General features: G+C 34.7%; 3 protein-coding genes across 3 annotated transcripts in view; 1 reads left to right on the top strand and 2 right to left on the bottom strand.

The window, feature by feature from the left end:
- LOC140157501 (uncharacterized) overlaps positions 1-1050 on the bottom strand; it is a 29967-nt gene extending 28917 nt beyond the window's left edge. The window contains exon 1 of the mRNA XM_072180710.1: positions 891-1050. Coding sequence (XP_072036811.1) covers positions 891-1001 — 111 coding nt within the window. The 5' untranslated portion in view covers positions 1002-1050. The remainder of the gene's footprint in view (positions 1-890) is intronic.
- Positions 1051-3647: 2597 nt separating this feature from the next.
- On the top strand, positions 3648-4478 carry LOC140164302 (uncharacterized). The gene has a single exon (XM_072187578.1). It carries the CDS (start codon positions 3648-3650, stop codon positions 4476-4478), a length of 831 nt encoding a protein of 276 aa, XP_072043679.1.
- A 7140-nt stretch (positions 4479-11618) lies between these two features.
- LOC140157512 (ankyrin repeat and fibronectin type-III domain-containing protein 1-like) overlaps positions 11619-22485 on the bottom strand; it is a 261195-nt gene continuing 250328 nt past the window's right edge. Inside the window, 14 exon segments of the mRNA XM_072180736.1 lie at positions 11619-14581; positions 15412-15557; positions 16212-16383; positions 16754-16920; positions 17436-17556; positions 18469-18618; positions 19261-19467; positions 19663-19694; positions 19697-19784; positions 20167-20379; positions 20650-20785; positions 21279-21381; positions 21752-21865; positions 22266-22356. Of these exon segments, the coding sequence (XP_072036837.1) occupies positions 14300-14581; positions 15412-15557; positions 16212-16383; positions 16754-16920; positions 17436-17556; positions 18469-18618; positions 19261-19467; positions 19663-19694; positions 19697-19784; positions 20167-20379; positions 20650-20785; positions 21279-21381; positions 21752-21865; positions 22266-22356 (2022 nt within the window). The 3' untranslated portion in view covers positions 11619-14299.

Consider the following 22485-nt stretch of genomic DNA (forward strand, 5'->3'; position numbering starts at 1 on the left):
ATGTAACCAATTAATTGCCTAATTAAATGCTAATTAAGACAGTTTTCCCTATATGTTACTGTACAAAGTGTGCATACTATGCTCCGACATTTCTAAATGGACTATCTCTTGCCCGTGTCACCCTGCTTATTCAAAAGAACACATATTTTTAAGGAAATTTGATGAGGAATTCAATTATGCTATTAGTTTTAGTGCCAGAAATGGAGGAAAAAGTTTTGATTGAAAATGTCATAAAAATTGTGAAATTATTTTACAATTTTGACCACCCTGTATGTTTAGCATAAGGGATACTAAACTCTTTCTTCCTAATTTGTTTGAAGGACCCATGCAATGTCTTTCTGAATCCATATTTATTTTGAACTACATAGCTTTCAGAAAAGAAAAAATATGGGGTTCACCATGACAAGAAAGATGCTAATTTTGTTGTTGTTCCACCCTGTATATTTCTTACCCACCCTGTATTATGATGTTATGCTTTGTTGATTTGGCATCCTTGTAATATAAGCTTTCCAGAAATATATACTTATAATGGTCTAAAATGTATTCATTAAAAGTTGTGTTGAATTGAATCAAAATTGGTGATATTTTTCTCATTTTACATCATGTTACACAAAAGATGACCAATTCGTGACATGCGACCTACTACGTAAAAGCTAACATTTTATGGAAAATAAATACTAATCTATTTTTACAGAAATGTTATAATATGGCTTTAAGTGCAAAGCCAGCAATGACATATCTTTGATGAAGGAAAGATTGCTGTATACATGGTCTCATGTACCCATACCTAGAGTATGGGCAAGGTTGCTGAATTCGTCAGGATCACATTGATTCATTCATTCAACCCCGGGGCCGGGATTCAACACGAACGTTTTCATTTCTTTTCTAACCTGGTCAATAGCTGTCAACACATTCTTATCTCCAACGGCTTTCTGTTTCAGCAAATCTAGTTTACCTTCATATGCCAAAAGGCAAACCTCTACATCCGTTATGCCAGACATTACTATACAGTGTACACTCCACCAATGTTTACGTTTGTGAAATAGAGGTAAATGATACCCCTCCAATATTTGTAGTTTTTATATGACTATTTTTTTCCTCAACTGTGACTTTTTAGCACATATGATATATCTATAATAATATTTAATTAATAAAACAATCCAAATTAGTTAATATATATGTTTTAAATTAGTTAATTTTAAACATTTATTGATTATTGTTTTTGGTGTTTGGGTACAGGGTAAGATATTTCCAAAATGGCTGCGTCCATATGTCACGTGGTTTGTCACCAAAACTTTTAGCCAATGAAAGTGAAATGCAAGTCTTGCGGCACACGAAGTTTACTTCATGACTTTAAACAGTTAAAACTGGAAGAATTTTTGTTGCAATTTAAAAGTGAAAAACAAATTTGTTTAGGAAGACTGGTTATTACCGAGGATATATGCCTAGACATAAGATATTTTTGCATATTAATGAAAGCGGAAATTAAAGCAAAATGAAGACAAAATAAAAATTTGGGGGAAAGGACCCGGGGAAGGACAAAAAAAAAAAAAAAATCCCGGTTGCATCCTTTTGACCGGTGAGATATCATGATATAATACATTATATACCGGGTTTTGTTTGGAGACACTACACATGTTAAATCTTTGAGTTTCCAAAAAGGGCTTTATTGGGACAATTTTGGACAAAAATGTGGTATTTTACAGTATTTTGGCCTATGATCGGGGCAGTGAGGGCGCCATGAATTTTTTCTGGGGGTGGGGTGGGGGCATGGGTAAAAACTACATTTTAGGGGGGGAAATCAACCAATTTTGCTAAAAAAGGCGGCAAAAGTAGAAATTTCCATAATTTAGGGTTTTTACTTGGGGGATAGGGGAAAGAGTTCTGAATCCCCCCCACTGGATCGGGATGAAATTTGTTAGGAAACAGGCTCCTTCCCAGTCTTTTTCTTTGCCTTCCCGATTATCTCTTTCATTTTTGACAACATCCAAATGGTTGTTTGGTTGTTTCTTTCTTTCTTTGTATCTTTGTTTCTTTGTTTGGCTGTCCAGGTGGAAGCAAATTTATTAATCCTCTGTGCAGCTCCAACGCAATAACTGATCAACTTCAAACTTGGTATGGTGATAGGATATAGGCTATATAGTTTTGTGTCATGTTATTTGCATATTTATGAATATTAATGAGCTGATTTGCATATTTCGCCTACATTTTCATTAATCCACTCTGCAGCTTAATCGAAATAACCGATCAACTTCATTGTTATGTCTTCAGAATCTGGGCTCCTATACTTTGTACATAACCTGGCTGTCTGATCAATTTGTGTATCGGTCACCTGGAGCTACAGGGTTTTTTCATATCTGTAGCCTCTTCATAGAGTGCATAGTTCATATACTTTATGTGTAAAAAGTCTCTTTTGGTGTGATTTTTTTTGTAAATGTGACAAGCCATGACCAAAAAAATGATATTTTTGACCAAAAATCACATTTTTGACCAAAAATCACATTTTTGACCAAAAATCACATTTTGACCAAAATCACATTTTGACCAAAATCACATTTTGACCAAAAATCACATTTTGTCCAAAAATCACATTTTTCACCAAATATCACATTTTGACCAAAAATCATATTTTTGACTAAAAATCATGTCAAGAAGCATTTTTGACCAAGAGTCGCATTTTTGGCCAAAAATCACATTTTTGACCAAAAATCATGTTTTTTTACTAAAAATCATGTTTATAACCAAAAAAAAGATTCTGAAGACATAATAATGATAAAATTGGACGGATAATTTCGCATGATACCTGAATTTATCAGTCTCGCTAGAGTTTTCAAATATCACGCTCGACTTCGTCTCGCATGATATTTGAAAACTCTAGCTCGACCGATAAATTCAGGTATCACACTCAATCCGTCCAATTTTATATCAAATTTGGTTTCGTGGTTGGATATTGTAGCCTGATGTGCTGTTTAGTTTTGTGTCATGTTATTTGCATAATTATGAATATTAATGAGCTGATTTGCATATTTCGCCTACATTTTCATTAATCCACTCCGCAGCTTGACACAATAAAACAACTTCAAATTTGGTTTGGTGACTAGATATTCTTTCCTTCTATGTGGAAAAAAGCAAAAGTTACACCTATTTACAAGGATGGTGGCAAGAATGAAGTCAGCAATTATAGGCCTATATCAGTTCTGCCAATATTATCTAAGATTTAAGAACGAACCGTTCATGATCAACTTTACAATTATCTTACTTTAAACAATATCTTAAATCCATGTCAGTCAGGTTTTAGACATAATCACAGTACTGATACTGCTCTTCTAGATGTAACTGATTATATCTTAAGTAACATGAATGACGGTAAAGTAACTGGGTCAATTTTCTTAGATCTTAAAAAAGCCTTTGATACAGTAAATCATGATCTTTTATTTGATAAATTGTATTCATATGGTATCACTGGCATGTCACTGGACTGGTTCAAATCATATCTGAGTGGTAGATCCCAAGCTGTCAATATAAGTTCTACTCTTTCTGATTTTAAAGATATTAATATTGGGATACCACAAGGATCAATATTGGGTCCTCTGTTATTTATTATTTTTGTTAATTCATTACCGGATTCTGTTAATTGTAAGTGCGTAATGTATGCAGATGATACAACTCTATTAGTTAGTTCACCAGATCCAACAATATTACAGACTGATCTCAAGAGTAACCTTGGTATGATAGCTAGATGGTTCAAGTCTAATAAACTCACTTTAAACATTAAGAAGACTAAGATCATGCTCTTTGGCTCTAGTCAGAAATTAAGTAAATTTAAGGACACATCTCTTACCTATGGAAACGAGAGCATAGAAATTGTAAATAAATATAAATATTTAGGTGTTGTATTTGATCCAAACTTATCTTGGAGTGAACATGTAAATTATATGTCATCTAATGTATCTAAACGTATTGGTGTAATTGGTAGAGTCAAGAATTATCTTCCACCTAGTACTGTGAACATGCTCGCTAAAGCTCTAGTCTTCCCTCATTTTGACTATTGTAGCTCTGTATGGAATAATTTCAATGCTTATCATCATCATGAGCTCCAGGTCTTGCAGAACATGCTTGCTCGTATGCTCCTCCATGCTGACATCAGAACTCCAATTGACCAAATGATGGAAGACCTGAATTGGGTAAAACTTAATTGTAGATGGGATAATCAATCACTGATTGTTACTTTCAAGTGTCTGAAACAAATAGCTCCATCCTACCTCTCATCTATTTTCACTTTCTCACACGCAACACATAACAAATGTACTCGAAGTCAAACCCATAATGCCCTGATTGTTCCTGCATGGAATATTCTTGCTGGTAAAATAACCTTCAATTACAGAGCTGCAGTACTCTGGAATAATCTCCCTCAGAACATTCGTTCAAACTTTATGGCCATGAGTATGTATGAGTTCAAGAATGCTATTGCTGTTTAACAATACTGTGTAGCCTATATATAATTATGTAATTATGAGTTTGTTTTTGGTAATGATATATTGTTACTATTACATGTATTAATATTATAATATTTTTTCATGCTTGTATTATACAATGTACGTTACTGTATCATTCCCATATCATCATTTTGTATTATAGTATTCTGCACATTTTAATTATTTTTCTACATGTAATTGTATATATTGTCTGATCTGGACCTCTTGGGAGATCAGTACTTATGTATTGAAAGAGCTTACCAGAATAAAGATAGATTGAATGAATGAATATGGTGGCCTGATGTGCTGTATAGTTTTGGGTCATGTTATTTGCATATTTATGAATATTAATGAGCTTATTTGCATATTTTGCCTACATTTTCATTAATCCAATCAGCAGCTTAAACGTAATAACCGACCAACTTCAAATTTGGTTTGGTGATTGGATATGGTAGCCTAACGTGCTGTTTAGTTTTGTGTCATTATTTGCATAGGCCTATTTATGAATATTAATGAGCTGATTTGCATATTTTGCCTATATTTTCATTCATTCACTTTGCAGTTCAATCACAAAGGCCGATCAATTTCATTATTATGTCTTCAGAATCTTGCATCCTATACCTTTGTACATAACCTGGCTGTCCGATAAATTTGTATTGGTCTCCTGGAGCTACAGGGTTTTTTCATTTCTGTAACCTCTTCATAGAGTGCATAGCTCATATACTTTATGTACACAAGTCGCCATGTATTATCCAAAAATCACATTTTTGACCAACAATCACACATTTGACCAAAAATCACATTTTTTACCAAAAATAACATTTTTGACCATAAATCACAATTTTGACCCCAAATCACGTTTTTGACCCCAAATCACGTTTTTGACCAAACACATTTTTGAACAGAAATCACATAAAAGTAAAATCATGTTTTGACCAAAAATCATGTTTTTGACCCAAAAAAGATTCTGAAGACATAACAATGATAAAATTGGATGGATACTTTCGCATGATACCTGAATTTATCAGTCTCGCTAGAGTTTTCAAATATCACGCTCGACTTGGTCTCGCATGATATTTGAAAACTCTAGCTCGACCGATAAATTCAGGTATCACGCTCAATCCGTCCAATTTTATATCAAACTTGGTATGTAGATTGCATATGGTGGCCTGATGTGCTGTCGAGTTTTGTGTCATGTCATTTGCATATTTATGAATATTAATGAGCTTATTTGCATATTTTTTGTACAAACCTCTGCTATTTACACACCTTTGTGTGGGCCGGGCCACCTTAATTATGAACTGTGTAATTCTAGTTTGTCAGAGGGGCACTTTTCTCTTTTTGTCAGGGTGACACTTGCTGGCTACGCTACTTCTAATGTACGCTACTGATATTACATCTAAATTAATTAACTCTTGCATGCGCATATTTGGGGGGCTTTGGGGGCACGAGCCCCCGGCTAAAAGCAGGGGGCGGCCAAAGCGAAGGGGCGGCAGAAGAAGAAGGGCGAAAGAAGAATTAGTAAAGAAAAAGGGCTGAAAAATTTATAAAAAGTATAAAATGTGTTGCTTTAAGGGCGCTAGCGCCTATAATCCTTTTTTTTTTTTTTTTTGCTCTTCACTTTTTCAAACCACAGAAAAAAAATTGGGTCAACCTTTTCAGGCTGTTGTTGAAGGGGCGGTAAGATTGAATTTTTTTTCAGCCCTCCGTGGTAGGAACGGCCACGGTACGCCACTGTCTTGGGTATAGTAGTGTATTGTACATCGTTGAATGAGGCTATATTCCATCCAGTATTATAGGCCTATATGATTTAGATGTCCACTTATAAATGCAGCTCTTTATTTGATGGGGCCATGTTTTAACAACATGTAAGGTAAATAATTACGCCCAGATAGGCACATTTATTCTTATTTATACAAGGGAATGGTAAATATGTAATGAAAGTTGACCTGTGACCATATGTTATGCTGGAAAGAAAAAGAGCAAGGTACACCAACTTGAGTTGGGGAAACAATTAAAATACAGACTAATAGATGGTACACAGATGGGGATGACAAAAAACAACCAATGTAGTTTGATAGCCAAAAATGACCAATTCCAAGGCCCACAGAAGTGTTAAACCAGTACAAACAGTAGGGATCAATGGCAATACAAAAGAGTACTAGAACAAGTGATGAAAATCACTGTGCACATAAGCAGACACGATCAACCAAACAACCAATGTAGGCACAAAAACAGGCATAGATTGATGGCCAAAAATTGCCAATTCTAGTGCCCACAGAAGTGGCAGGAAAACAGTACACAAGTACACTGGAAGTGATGAAAATCACTGTACACATAAGCAGACAAACAAAACCAAACAGGCAAAAACAACAACCGACGTTTTGAGTAGATAAACTGCTCTTGAAACAGCAAAATCTGCATACTGTAGTTTGAAAACAAATTTGAGTCAAAAACTGAAGGCAAGTTCGAATAGAACTCAGCAGCAACGACAACAAGCTCAGACAGCTCATTAAGAAAATTCATGAAAATAATCCATATAATTATGAGGCCACATGTCAACTTTGATTACCCCCTCGTAGTTTGTTATGTTCTGTTTCTGGTTTGATTACAATACTATTTACTCCTTTGGACTGGATTCAGGTTCTGTGTTTGGCCCATCTTTCAAGTTTTAGTGTAATAAAACACACAGGTGACACTCATAGTAAAACTGACAACAGAACAACAAACTTGTAGCAAAGCAATAAACATTTTATTTAAAGTGATCTATAAATATCTTATTTACAAATTCAGCACAAAAATCTGTTAGTTCATTATTGTACATTGAATGTTCATAATTACACCAAATGTGGCTATAATAAAGACATTTTATCAACATAATTATATACACTTTATAATTATATACACAGTTATTACAGAGAGTGTACTTAATTACAATTAATACAGTTCTAACATGTCCAAATGTACCGACTGTTAGTTTCTTGCAGGATATTTTATAATTGGCTATTCCAGCTGAAATCCATACACCCTGTATGGAAGACATGACCTTAATTTTCCACACAGGGGGTGTGAATTTCAAATGTGATTACCTTAATGGGCAACTCCATTTGAAAACTATGTCCCCTGTGTGGGAGATTAAGGTCATGCCTTCCACAAGGGGTGTATGGATTGCAACTGGACTAGCCTAATTTACCACTTCTCACATTACAGATTAAAACAATGTCATAAACATTCAATAATCTGTATTCATTGCAATGTAATAATAAATAGGTAACAAAATAATGTATTATATACATAAATACATAGTCCAATATTTGTATATTTGTCTCAAAAATGGCAACCATTTGTATTTTTATTCAAACATAATTGGCTGTGTAAAGTATTAAAGGCTATTCCTTCATTCAATCAGAATTTCAAAAACACTGTCCAGTGTCCAATTCATTGACAACATTTGATTACTTGCACGTTGGTCATGGTAATATAAACAATCATAACAATGTCCAAAATGGGCAAGAAACGCCCCCCAACATTTATGTAAAATTTATGTAAAAGTGGACTTCGCCCAATTTTGGGGTTGGTTTGGTCAGTTTAACGTGAAAAATTGATCCTCTTGTTAATTTATCTTTATAACCAAACTTAACTACATAGGATTTTGACTGGAATTCTTAATCCCCTATATGGATTCTATGTGTGTGTTAAATTGGGATTTTGATTTTTGTAGTACTCCCTTTTTGACTTACAAATTACATATGCTCTTTAACCTTTCTCTCACATTAATAATGCTGAAAAACTTCTACCAGGTCAGTTGAGCTGGCAAAAGAGGGTCACCATATATCATATCGGGTCAGGTATTTTTACAGGGCAGGCAAGTGTAGCGACAATCAGCATTTAATGAAATGAAATGATTAGTTTCCCATCACATTTTTTTTCAGTGAAATATGAGGTCATGATTTCATTATTCATTATTTTGGAAAATTTCATTATTGTCAACATTTTCACTTATATGGCTATTACCTTTATTATTGATGAAAGGCCATCTCAAAACAAGTATTAATGCTTAGATCATTACAGACATTTTGCAACAGATTGAGAAAATATTTGAATTTGTTTTTATTAAAATGAAAAGAAAGTTGCAATTTTTGTAATCATTAGAAACATGATAAGGTAATCCTTAAATTTCCATTATTTACTACATCCTCTACTTCTACAACTAAGAAAAACTGCTGATTATCATCAGCAGGGGATGTCAGACATTTTGAGAGTTTCAATTTTGATTATTTCCATCTCAATTTTCAGATAATTGACTTTTTTAATGAAAATAATGAAAGTTTTAGTCAAATTGAAAAGATGATGCGGGCGGGTGACGGGGAACTAAGAATCAACTTTCATTAGCCTGAACCTGATCAGAACCGACTATAATTATGGTCTTTACCAAATGTCATCTGCCCACTTTGACAGATGAGCCATGGGAGAGTAGATTTGATTTTTTGGGTCCAGCAGAGATTTTGAAAGGCACTAAAGGTAAAAGACCTTAACCTGTGTGTCATGCTGCTCCTTTAGTTGTGATTTGGTTTGTCAATAGCTTGATATTGCTGTAGACATGTCTATTTTCATGACAGGGTTGAATGTTACTTTAGTAACGTCTTTGACATCCTGGAGAATGGCCTTACATGATTAACAGATGCATAGCAACAGGAGTATTGGAGAATGACCCCAGCCCATACACACGACAGACATCTAATGTATGGAGGAATGTGAACAGGTGTTAGCACTCAAATAATGAGAGCCGACTCATAAAGAGAAATGTATGGGTTCTATAAAGGAGACACCAAGTTTGATATAAGGGGTTCATTTCCATTCCATGTGCACTTGGGAAGGTGAAAATACACAAAACATTTGTTTTGATACTAGTAACCAGAGTTCGTAGTATCTGATCCAAGAAAATGCACTTACTGTGTACGTTTCAACAACCACTGTTGTCTTTGTCAACACTTGATGAGGAGTGACTGCAATCTACTGACAACCAACGCTAGAGGGATTTCCAGCGTGAGTTTTTGGGTTGCCAGTTGGTTTTCCTTTTGGGGATTTTTTAGATCCCTGTTGCAGGAACTCATCAAAAATGTGAGTAAGCTGGTACTGCCCCTCGTCTCTGTTCATATCCCTCTAGCGTTGGTTGTCAGTAGATTGCAGTCACTCCTCATCAAGTGTTGACAAAGACAACAGTGGTTGTTGAAACGCATACAGTAAGTGCATTTTCTTGGATCAGATACTACGAACTCTGGTTACTAGTTTACTCTACCGATCCTGATGAATTTGTTCAATCATTTGTTTTGATATATTATTGGCTTGAACTCAAGAATGGCAAGACCTGGACTCATTTCCCAATGACCCCTTCACACCATCCCAACAATGACCCCTTCACACCATCCCAACAATGACCCCTTCACACATTCAAGACAATCCGCAACCATGTTGTCCACTTGATGTACAGTAAAGATTCTCCTAATGCCGCACATGGGCTCCTTTCATATACAAATAGAAAGCTCCCTCCTCTGAAAATTTGTCAAGAATTAAGGGTTTGTGCCTGTATTACTGGTGGGATTTTTACGGGAGGGGACTTTTAGTTAGTGCTTAAAATTCCAGTTATATCATCAAAGGAGCCCATATTACCATTAGGTGAATGTTAATTGTATTTGCTAATGGTGAGTGGGATGGTAGAAGCCATATTTTTGTCCAGTTTGGGGCATTCAACTGAAAAACTGCAGTGTAGTTCTTAATATTAATACACTGATATCCCCTCCTTGGTTTCCTACCTCCTATGGGACGGGTATTCTAATGAAGGGGTTATTGACATTACCCCCCCCCCCTTGGTTTTCTACCTCCTGTGGTATAGATATTCTGGAAGGGGTTATTGATATATCCCCTAGTTGGTTTTCTACCTCCTGCGGGTTGATATATCCCCTCCTTGGTTTCCTACCTCCTATGGGACAGGTATTCTGATGAAGGGGTTATTGATATTACTCCCCACCCCCTTGGTTTTCTACCTCCTGTGGTATGGATATTCTGTTGAAGGGGTTATTGATATATCCCCTCGTTGGTTTTTTACCTCCTGCAGGATGAATATTCTAGTGAATGGGTTGTTGATATATCCCCTCCTTGGTTTCCTACCTCCTGTGAATGGGTATTCTGATGAAGGGGTTATTGACATATCCCCTCGTTGGTTTCGTACCTCCTGCGGGATGAATATTCTAGTGAAGGGGTTGTTGATATATCCCCTCCTTGGTTTTCTGCCTCCTGCGGGATGGATATTTTACTGAGGGGGGTTATTGATATAGCCCCTCCTTGGTTTCCTACCTCATTTGGGATGGGTGTTCTGGTGAAGGGTTTATTGATATAACCCCTTCCCTGGTTTCCTACCTCTATGACTACTAAGCATTTCTGTTGCTATGCCCCTGTTCAACATCAACATTACACCCAATGTTTGGGCCTCATAATACACTTACACATCTTCATATATATGAATACTGTTATGATATAGAAAATACTTTAATAAATTAATTCACACTTTTTACATATTATGTACAAATTCAATTTTACAATAATATTTGCTTAGTAAGTTGCATCATTACTTTGATACATAAGTTTCAGAACATTTTTGTTTTCTGTTATAATAGCAAGGTAAAACCCCTCCATTCAATATATTTGAATTTCTTCAACTCATACAAAATAACAAGATCATGTGACACAATCTGATCCACTTAGACCAAAGTCGGACATTTTGAAAATTTAGTTATTACCATTACTAACTTGCTCAGTAGCTTATTGATGCTGAAATCCAAAGTCTTTGGCATACTTGTTACATAGTTATAAACTAGTTATACATTTTCTTATGCTTTTTATTGTTTTTTTCTCCTTGTCTTGTCAACTTTGGTCCGATTGGATTAGATTGTGCCACATATTAAGGAGAGCAATTTAACAGACATAAACATCTATGTTCAAGAGTGGTTTTTGCTGCATGTTGGTCAAAGCTGATAAGGCCAAAAAAATAGTTTTTCTCAAAGCTCGCACACACATTTGTAAAATCTTGTGATTTCAAAAAAAAAGAAATGCAGAATTTTTTTTGTTTCAAAAATTATAAAAAAAAAATCAGGAAAAATTTGGCGAAAATCATTTTTGTTTTCTTAAAATAAAATCTATGAAGCCAGGAATATAAAAAAAATATTGCATTACGCATTTGTTTTCAACCCACTTGTGAGCTTTGAGACAAACCTTAATTTTTTTTTGGCCTAAGCAAGATACTATTTTTACCACCAAATTGCCACATTCAGAATTCACCCCACTTCAGTTATTTACTTGGTGTGTTCTCAAAGTTGTTGCTAATTCCTGTTGCTTTGTACATCAAGGGTCTTCTATTCTGTTACATCTTAACAGGCTAGGTTATACTATAGAAGAGTACAATAACAGTTTACCTCCTGTCACGGCAAACTTCTGTGTGTATTAAATGCATAAAATGTGTCGCATCAATTATTCAAGAAGAGGTTAATTCATTGCACTCAGTGCGTTACCCTGTCAAGCATTTGTCTCAAAATGAAATCGGCATCACTGATATCTTTCATACCCTATGATACATGAGTGCACTGATTTGCTTCAAATATATGCTATGCAAATGTTGCTAAAGCAAAGCAAGCAAATGAAAGATGTTATGTTAAACCTTCAGTTTTGTGACTTTTATGAAATGATTTTGCAAAATGAGTTGCATGTTAATGGAAATATAAGTAAAAATGGATTTTCAATGCTTTACATCTTATTTTGTTTGTTTTTGTTTTGCATTTTTTAATGTTTACAGCTACATCAAAACAACAATTATTTGATATGTACTCATTGAGCAGGTCAACTAATAAAAAAAGTTTCTTTCTTGCATAAACATTGCTGGATGGAGTCCTAACTTATGCATAATGCTTTTAATTACTTCAGTTAAATAACCAGGTCAAACAATGGAGGACATCCTATATTATAGAAAAGGTGTTGCTGATGAATATACAAAATTGAGAATATTCCAAAATGATGCTGTGTAACACAATGGGTCATCAAAAACCATTATTAAACACGTCAGCCCTTTGCTAGTTCTGTAAAATCTTCACCCAAAACAATGCTGCTGCCACACATGGGCGTGTGCTCACCAACTATAGGTTGTTTTGATTAATAATTAGAGATCCTCCATTGTTTGACACAATTATTTACCTGATGTAATTAAAAGCATTAAGCATAGATTAGGACTCCACACAACAATGTTTATGCAAAACACAAACTTTTCTGGAACATTCTGAAGCTGGTTTTATAATGTCATACTGCTTGCCTGAGGTCATACATAATTCTATATTGTTGTTGCATTGAAATGTGTTACATTGCATTATGTTGCATTGCACTGTGTTGCCTGGTTTTGTTGTGTTGTATTGTTTTGCTTGATTTGTGGTTGTACATTGTGTTGTAAGGTATTCATACACTCTTAAATAGTGAGAACCAATCAGAGCAAGCATTAGAAAAAGCCAAACCATGCATTGATTGTGTATAATGTGCACTCCGCGTACTACGCGCAGTACTTTCGCACACGTTCGCGTCACGTAGGCTTGATTCATTTTCGGGCGGGTTGATGCATTTATATTTGGTTCTATTTTCCAATATTTTTAGTAATAATTTTGTTATAAAAGCAGCAAAAATCATGTGTTTTTTCTTCTTGTGTATGAAATTGTTTGATTTGAGGTCTATTGTTTTGCATTATGTTTTAATGTGTTATTTTGTGTTATGTTACGTTGTATTGTGCTGTGTTGCAATGTGTTTAAGTTTTGTGTTTCTTATATTCTGTTGTTTTGTTTTATGTTCTGTGTAATATTGCAATGTCTCATATTAGCATGTATGTGTTGCACTATGTTGTAATGTATTACTTTGTACTGTACTGCATTATTTTGTACTGTAGAAAGGTGGCTGGGATTACCCCACTCTCCCCTACTAGTCTGTATTTTGTATTGTATAATTTGTATTGTATTTTATTGTCTTGTATTATCATTCTATACTGCATTTTCACTTTACATAAAATTATTGAATTTTGAAACAAATGCAAGGACTCTTCCAACTATTAAATAAAATAATCAGAAATTTGATAATTTTCATCAATTTGAATGAATTCCACAGGAGAAGGGAAAATGGAAACTTTTCTTGTAAAAATGAACAATATGGAGTATGTATGATATATTCATAACATCTTGAATATACGCAGCAAGTGTGATCCAATCAAAAGAGTTTCATTGCCTCACCGTGCATTGAATTTGGACCAAATATAAAAAGTTTTTCAACACACCTTTTGATCTCCTGACCCTTAATGCATAAAAACACACCTTTGCTCTTTTTTGATGGTCACAAATGTCAGTAGTTGACAGGATTCAATTTCTGTATGTGGATGTGTTACATGGACGTCCATTTGATAATTGATTGGTTACATTCATGAACAGTGTCCACGTATAAAAACACTAAACCTGTATCAAGTATCTTGATTGGTCTACTGGATCACAACTGAATTGTTACTATGGAATAAATGTTTCACATTGTAATCAAATACTCTATCTAAGAAGAATACCTATACAATAATGCACACATTGGCAAATACTGGAAATAGTAGGCCTACTTATTGGGCAGTGTCAGACACGATACATACAGCACTGAAACAGATAACATGATACGCAATTCTTTGTTGTTCTACCCTCCTTGTCACATTGTCTGTATTGCTTGTCCATATCAAGTTAACAACAAAATGAAATATTGCACTTAGTTCACACTGCTGTTGATGGACCAGCAGTTAATAAAGACAATCCTGTCTCTTTTGGTTGCACATACAAATGTCCTTGTGTCCAGGGGTTTTGAAGTTGTAATGGACAGAAGTTATCTGGGAAGGCGTGTTCTTTACCTCCGATGACAGCTACCAGACAGAAATCTTGCCATTGTTCTTCAGGATAAAGTGGTGCATCAATATGCCGACTTTCCACGGCCTTGTTTAGTTGCTGGATGACTAGGTTGATTATTTCTTGACATGAAGTTTTGACGGTTACTTGTAACTGTGTGGGCAAAAATATCAAAATAAGAACCAGTTAGTATGATTGTATTGTATAACGGTTTGCTGCGATCTCAAATAAACAATTATTTCTTATTATTTATCTTAGGTTGTGTCCGCAAATAAGACATTTTCAAAGATGTAAACAAATACACATTGCTGTGGTCTATACATGAGGTACTAATCTTTTATAAGGCACAAGTATATGAATCAGTTTGATAAATACTTCCTTCCTTCCAGTTTCAAATATTCGTGTTTATTTATTTAATATTTACTTCAATTTGGCCTATATGCTACACACAATCTCTTCAACAAAAGCACTCAATGAGAAAGATTGAATGACAGAAAGAATACACCAACAACTACAAATATTGTATCTCCTGCACCATCCACATATACAGACAGTTTAGGAATAATTTGCTTGTAGTATATAGATGGCCAAAGTAGGAGCTTTAAATAATGATATGTTATTACATAACTGAATATCATTCTGTAACTCATGACCAAGGGCTACTAACAGGTGTTTGTATATCAACAATCATTGATTCCTGAACTGTGCCTGGAAAATGTGACATGGACACTCGACAAAGTGAATAGTTTGCATTGCTTTCAGTCCGTGATGTTTGAGCATAATTCAGTTATATTTTGCAATTTTTTTCTTTTTTCAATTTATTTCCTCTGTAAATTAATGTGAATTGTGCAGCAGTATTACAAGAATGCCAAAACTCAAGCTCCATTAATCAATTTTATTTCACATCACTGGCAGAAAGAAGACAAACAAACAAATGCAAACAAAGAAATCATGAGATACATTGAGGGAGCTAGCTATCATACCTTCACACTAGTTCCCTTAGCTAAACCAGAGTTGTAGGCAGGGAAGACACGCAGCACTCCAGATTGTTGCTCCCCAGTGAGGGCGCTTGTCAATTGTGAATGCCCATTGACAGGAAGTGGCAAGTGCAGTTGGGAAGTATCACTCTCTGTTAGAAAGAGAAGCAAGTCACACACTTCAGTTAGTACAAAACAAGAAGAGAGAAGCAAGTGTTTATGAACAGATCCACTCTTTCAGGATCAGTAAAACCCATTCTAATCAGATCCAGTAATTTGCATAGAATGTTAACATTTACTATAAACTTGCTTGTTTCACAGAATGATAGATTTCATTAAAATTTGTGAATTTCTTTATTGTTTTTGTTGATTAGAGTATCTATTTTAGTACAGGGTTTGCCTATATCTTGAATCTCTTCTCAAATTCAAGACAGACCCTTATTTTTGTCTCCCAAACCACCAAAATTCAGTTGAAATAGTTAAATTCTAGAGTCATGTTTATTTGACCAGTAAATGATTCAAGCTTAGAAAAGATAGTATCTGTATAATATGAAAAATGTGCATGTTTAAACTCATTAAAAATACATCAAGCAGTGCAAGAAATATTCCACTAAAATCCGTACACCCCTATGGAAGATATGGTTCAAATGGGGTTGACTTCACTTCAATATTAAAGTCAAGTCTTCCAAATGGGATATATGGATTTCAACTGGAATAACCAATTGTTAGTTGTCCAGAAAATTAAGCTAATATTAAAATACCAAACCACACAACAACAAAGTTACAGAATATCACAATTTACGCACCTTTAATGAGTCTATCGTTGTTGATGAATATTGCATCAGTGGGTGATTCCACTGGTGAAGGGGGTGGTGCACATAGTACTGAGAGGGGCACACCTCCCTTGATTTGTTTGTCTCGTGCATATTGGACAACATCCATGATCCACCGCATTCCTTTCCATGTTGTGTCAAGTTGCTGTGTATGATGAGAAAACAAACAAGTAAATTGATAAATTATTAATTGAATTACATACAAATGACTGTTTCATGCGACATCTCTGTATTCAGGGTAGAGTCCATGGTACACTTAAGAAACACAAGTTGTTTGGCATTGAATAAAAACACAAAAATTGATGAAAAGGGACTTCGAGTGATCAGACAGAACCCTCCAAAGTTAAATTTGACTGTTATAATATGTTGTTTTCTGTCTTATCACAGTATAGGTATGCTAGGACACCTATACTTGTTATAAAAATGCAACAACCTGATTTTGATGATTTGTTAGATTTTTTTGAAATCAGTGACAGCACCTTTAAAAATATAAAACATTGATCTTTTAAACTTACAGCTTGGAAGTCGGTTATTTGATCCTGTCTTGCTTTAGCTTCCTTTACTTCTTCATCAGAAAACGCTTCCCTGAGCATATGTTGAGCAATGAGGGCGTCCATTTCCAAGATGGATGACAATCTTGTATATCGCTTTATGAAGTCACTGTGGTATGTTGCCATATGGACTACACACAGAGATAAGAAAAGACACTTATTAGTATAGAACCCAAAGTACATTCACCTGAAGACCGTTTGTGGACAATTTAGTAATAATAACCAATAGCAAGTTTTAAATACATTTTGTGTTTTATTGGGGAAGTGTGGTGCGGAGTAATCTTCTTTGTGAATTACCCCAGTACAAAATTCTCCCATCACCACCGCGTTATTCCACTGATAATATAGATAACTTCATAGTATGTCATAATGAACAATTTGTTGGCATAACCAGAATTCTCAAAACATATTCAATTTCAGTTTTTCTCTTCATTCTCTTGTATACTGCAATTTTCTATGAACAAAGAGAACAACTGCATATTTAATATTCATAACAATGTAATGATACTAATGTTAAAAACAGATGTGAAATTTGAAATAGTGGAACACAAATAAAATAAAATATTGTTCCAGAAGTTAATCAATGTTGATTGACTAAGCACTTGACTAACTGATTGACTGACTACTTGATTGATTGATTACTTACTCATTTCAAACAGATGAACCTGAATAGGGATGTAGTCTTCAGATGCCAACCATTCACTATGTGCTGTACCAGGACCCAGGCATACACTACTTGTTGGAGGGAACAACATGATGAAGCAAACCTAATAGGAAAAACATCAAAATCAAATCAAATTAAAATCAGGAAAGAACAAAAACAGAAAAGTGAAAAGGACCTTTTGAGTTTCTTGATATAAATGCTCTAATAACTGAAATAAAATTAATTAGCACATCGTTTTTGCCTATCATTTGTTGCTTGAGAAATAAGATAAACCAATGCATCTGCACTCCTCAACCATTAACATCCCAACATGCAAATCACTAACTGGTCTTATTTCTCTTTTAATAATTTAAGTTTTAACCAGTTTATCCTGTCTATAAATATCACCATTTTTCATTTAATTAGTCTGTACCAACAATGGTCCAATTAAATGGTAGACATTTCTCCATAACAATCTTAACAAGATTATGTATATGCTTGATATTTGTTATGGCTTTCATAATTGAATAAATTAAGTTTTATCCAGTTTATCCTGTCTATAAATATCATCATTTTTCTTCATTTTATTAGTCTGTACCAACAATGGTCCAATTAAATGGTAGACATTTCTCCGTAACAATCTTAACAAGATTATGTATATGCTTGATATTTGTTATGGCTTTCATAATTGAATAAATTCTGATAAAACAATTAAATCTACACGTTTAAGGGTGTGCACGTGTGTTTGCCAAAAAACATGAACATGTAACATTTCATATTTGAAATAGGAGACCATCCCCAGTTTCGGGGGTCTTCTATTGTGCATTAGATATACTGTCCACAGCTGCTACGTAAAATTTAATTTTATACACATACACACAAAAAATGGCGGAAAACCTCTTCAGTATGTCAATAGAATGCCAATTCAAGAGTTCACATTTACATAATCCTAAATACTGTTCATTTGGAGGTGAACACACGTAGGTGGGGGGGTGTGTGTGTGTGTGGGGGGGGTGATTGTCTGTTTGCACTGTACCTCATTATTCAGTTCTATGACTTCTAAATCACATATCCTATGTGTAATAGCTTCTTCATCAGAAACACCCATTTTCTTCAGAAGTGTCTTACAAGCTGCCGCTACACTACGTTGAAATTGCTCTTGCACTTTTGTGGGACCTTCTCTGACCTGGAAATCAAAATGAAAGAAGAGAATTAGCAAAACTTTTAACTTCAGACAAATTTTAAAAACACGATAATCACTACCTACAAAATATGCATTAAGATCAAACAAGCCCCAGCAGAGCACAATTTTCTTCTTGGATAATGCGCTGCATCTCCTTTGACTCACCATACCAAAGTGTAACAGGGAGCTGGTATATGATAATACAAGCTGTACCAAAATGATTGGTACCCATCATCTTCATTGCCCTATACAAAAATAGCTCCTTCTTCCACATTCAACATTATATCCTCTTGAGATGATTACAATTCTTTGTTTAATGACCTTTTATGACATAAACCTACAATTAAGGTGGCTTTTATGCTGCATTTTCATGTGGCAGTCTTGGCCATATTCACTGTATATTGATGGGTACCAATCATTCTGATACACCCTGTATCTATCATGTCTTACTGATTTAGCAGTAGCAGTAGGATAATTTTAGTGCAAGCCAAAATTTTTACTTTTTTAACATTCTGCTTCGTTATGTGCTAAGTTACAGCATATTTGTCTGTAATTTTACAAATAATTACAATATTACAATTATTATGTTAAATTTGTAGGAAAAAAAATCCAAAAACCAAGAACACAAATAGCAAAGTATCTTACCTCACAATTGTCAATACTATGTATCCATTCCCATTCTTCCTTAGATACATTTGGATTATTTCGTATTTTGATATGTGGAACAACGTTAGGAGCCTTCTGGGGTACTTGCACACGTATTGTGTCTACAGAACTCCGTAATTTGAGGTAGCCGACGTACAAGCCTTTGGAAAGTGGCACTTGACTATTATTGTGGTACAGTATCTTCTCCTGTAAAGAATTTCAAAAAATAAAATTATTAAAAAAAAAAATCAAATAGGCCAAGAGCCTAAGGAACAATTATCTGAATGCAAGTGTTCTCAACTGAATTATAGAAAAACATGCACACACAAAATAAACAAACAAGCAAACAAACAAACAAACATCACAAACCAATTTTCGTAACTCATATTCTTGTAATCTTACCTGTATAGAATTGACAAGCATCTCAGCTGCTGAGGCGCTTCAGTCGTAATAGTTGATTTCCTCTTTTGCATACGACTAATAGAACTCCATTTTAATGATGTTGTCTGGATAATTCTTGGATCCTATAACAAAAAGCGAAGCCAAGTACCTGATATTAGTGGAATTTGCCAAGGAAAAACATTTTGTGTTGATAAATGTGCAGTCATAACTTGTGAGTGGGGATAGCATAAGGATATTCACCCTTCCCAGAAATTAAAATTGAATTTTTTTGCCCATTTCCATGTTTTGCAACTTGATAACTGTGAATTTAGTTCCATGTATGAAATATTCCCCAAGTCTAAGCTTCACTACCACCACCTTAGTCATTTAGTTAAATAACAAAAGGGTTTCATGCACTTTAATTGACTAGCAATCAATTTTTCTTTGGCATATGATTGCTAATACATGGTCAGCTGAAGCCTTATACAATGTTATAATTGAAAAAAAAGTGTAATTACTACTGACCTTAACCTGGTTAATAATTGTAATAACAGTACTGCCGTGTTGGTCCCTCACTGGTTCATAATACAGTTGGCCTAAATCTTGGATGCCAAGAGCTGATTGGAGTTGTGCTGCTGCATTTAACATCTGTCCACGGAACACTACTGATGCAGATGATGCATTGCTTCGTTCTAAATCTAATCGCATAGTGTCAATATCTTCCCATGTACTAGCAACCTGCAATCAAATGTATCAAATATAAATACTACTATAATTGAAAGATAAAGACATAAAGGCAACAAATGGCTGAAAACAGTAAGTTTGGATTGTTTTTAGCAACACTATAAATATATCACATTTTTATTGTTCTCAAATTCAAGATCAGCATTTATATAAAAATGTCCATCTATTTCTCTCTCTCTCTCTCTCTTTCCCTTACATGTAAGCTTAGCTTATTACAGTCCCTTACACATACAAACATAGAATAGACATAGGCAGACAATTTACCTTCATAAACCAGAGGAATTCTTGATGTAAATTGCTGGCAAAGTTCTCATCGACCTCAACCACTGGAAGACAGTCTTCTGTTGTTACTAAGATCTTATCTTCGCTGTATAACATGGACGCCAAGTAAACACCTCGGCTGGAATGAAAAAAGCAAATAAATAATAATTAGTTTACAACTGAACAATGAATACAAGTGCAGGTTTTACAGTTACTTATTTATCCAGGGGAATTTCAGCTAGCTCAATTATTTCACAAGAACAAACTTAACCCCATGAGAACTACCTGCCGATTGGTCAAAATGAATATTGTGTCCAATTTTGAAGCAATCAAGGAGGGTATTAATAAGATCATCTGTAAATGCAAGTTTGACCATAAATAGTTTAAAGCCTAGTCATAATTGGCAATTGAAATAAGCATTTCAAGTTATCAACCAATCAAAAGTGCTGTTAGATGACCAGTAGTGTCCAACAGGTTAAGTGACTGTGTAGCTCAGACTCCCATTGAATCAGAGTCTAAACACCATATCCATGTGCTCAATCAACTTCTTCACAACAAAAACAAAACAGGTTGGTTACATATGACCAAAAGAATTCTATGAAAGCACGGTGGAGACGGATATATCAACTAACCTTTTTAAATTTTTCTGAAACTTTGGAGCTGATTGGAAGAAATTCTTGAGACTTTTCCTCATGGTTCTTCTTACTTGATTGGGTGATGCTCTGGGTGATGTTGCTGCAATTCACAAGAAAAATAAACAAAATGGAGTTGTAAAAACACCACAGATACACCATCCCACACAAACCCTCACAATTTCAGATGAAAAGTGATTTAAATTTTGCTAACACAAATCTTATAAGGAAGTGGCATACTTTTCTATATGCCTACACAGCCATATATAAACTCATATAAATCAGAGAGTATGAGCTTTGCACATTTGTTTCTAAAAGCCCTGTTCACTATTCACTTGGCATGCAAACCCAAATTGACATTTGTAGAAAGACTGTGCATATCCCATACCCTGATGAAGCAATCCTTTTCAGAAACATCCAAGTAGAATGTATCAGTGAATAGCAAGTTTTGTATCAGTGAATAGATGACTTACTTTTCATTTCCCCTGCTTCTGTAGGCCGTGCATCGCGCACTATTTGGAAGAGTTCATCAATTTTGCTTAGTTTTCCGCTAGCTCTTGGTCGGCTCCCATCCATATCTCGCCAACCTAGTAGAGCAATAAAAAGAGTTGGATTATTCCTACAATCCACTATTGTCAGTTCTTATCCATGCTGCTGCTGCTTCCACAAATTACAGATGTCTATGTGCAATTATATGTAATATAATTCAAATGCTTAGGCTTAATACTTTTGCAGCTCCGATAAGAATCTTACATCTATACACTACATCTAGCATACTTTGATGCATTGATAGCTCTAGTTGGTAGGAGCTTGCTTTAGAGACCCAAATTAAGGTCAATCTTATTATTTACATCTTGCATAAAATGTTTTTAAAGCAGTGATTTAGCGCACGTACAGGTACAACGCTGATGTTGATCTACAAGCCTCAGCACACTTCATTACAGCACACTTAAAACAAGAATAAGTCAATTGATAGTGCAGACTTACTTGATGGAACACCAAAGCCAGGATCAGGAATTTGTGGAGGCCCAAATCCTTTCATGTTGAAAGCTGATACTCTCACATAGTATTTGGTGCCCTGATAATACAAAGTATGAAAAACAAATAAGAAATAATACTAAATGAGGAAATGAAACTGCATAAAGTTAAAAACTAACTCTAAGAGTTTTGATTTATACTCTAAAGAAAACAGAGAATAAATGTATTG

The sequence above is a fragment of the Amphiura filiformis genome, chromosome 1 (genome assembly GCF_039555335.1).
Source record: "Amphiura filiformis chromosome 1, Afil_fr2py, whole genome shotgun sequence".
NCBI classification, from domain to species: Eukaryota; Metazoa; Echinodermata; class Ophiuroidea; order Amphilepidida; family Amphiuridae; genus Amphiura; species Amphiura filiformis.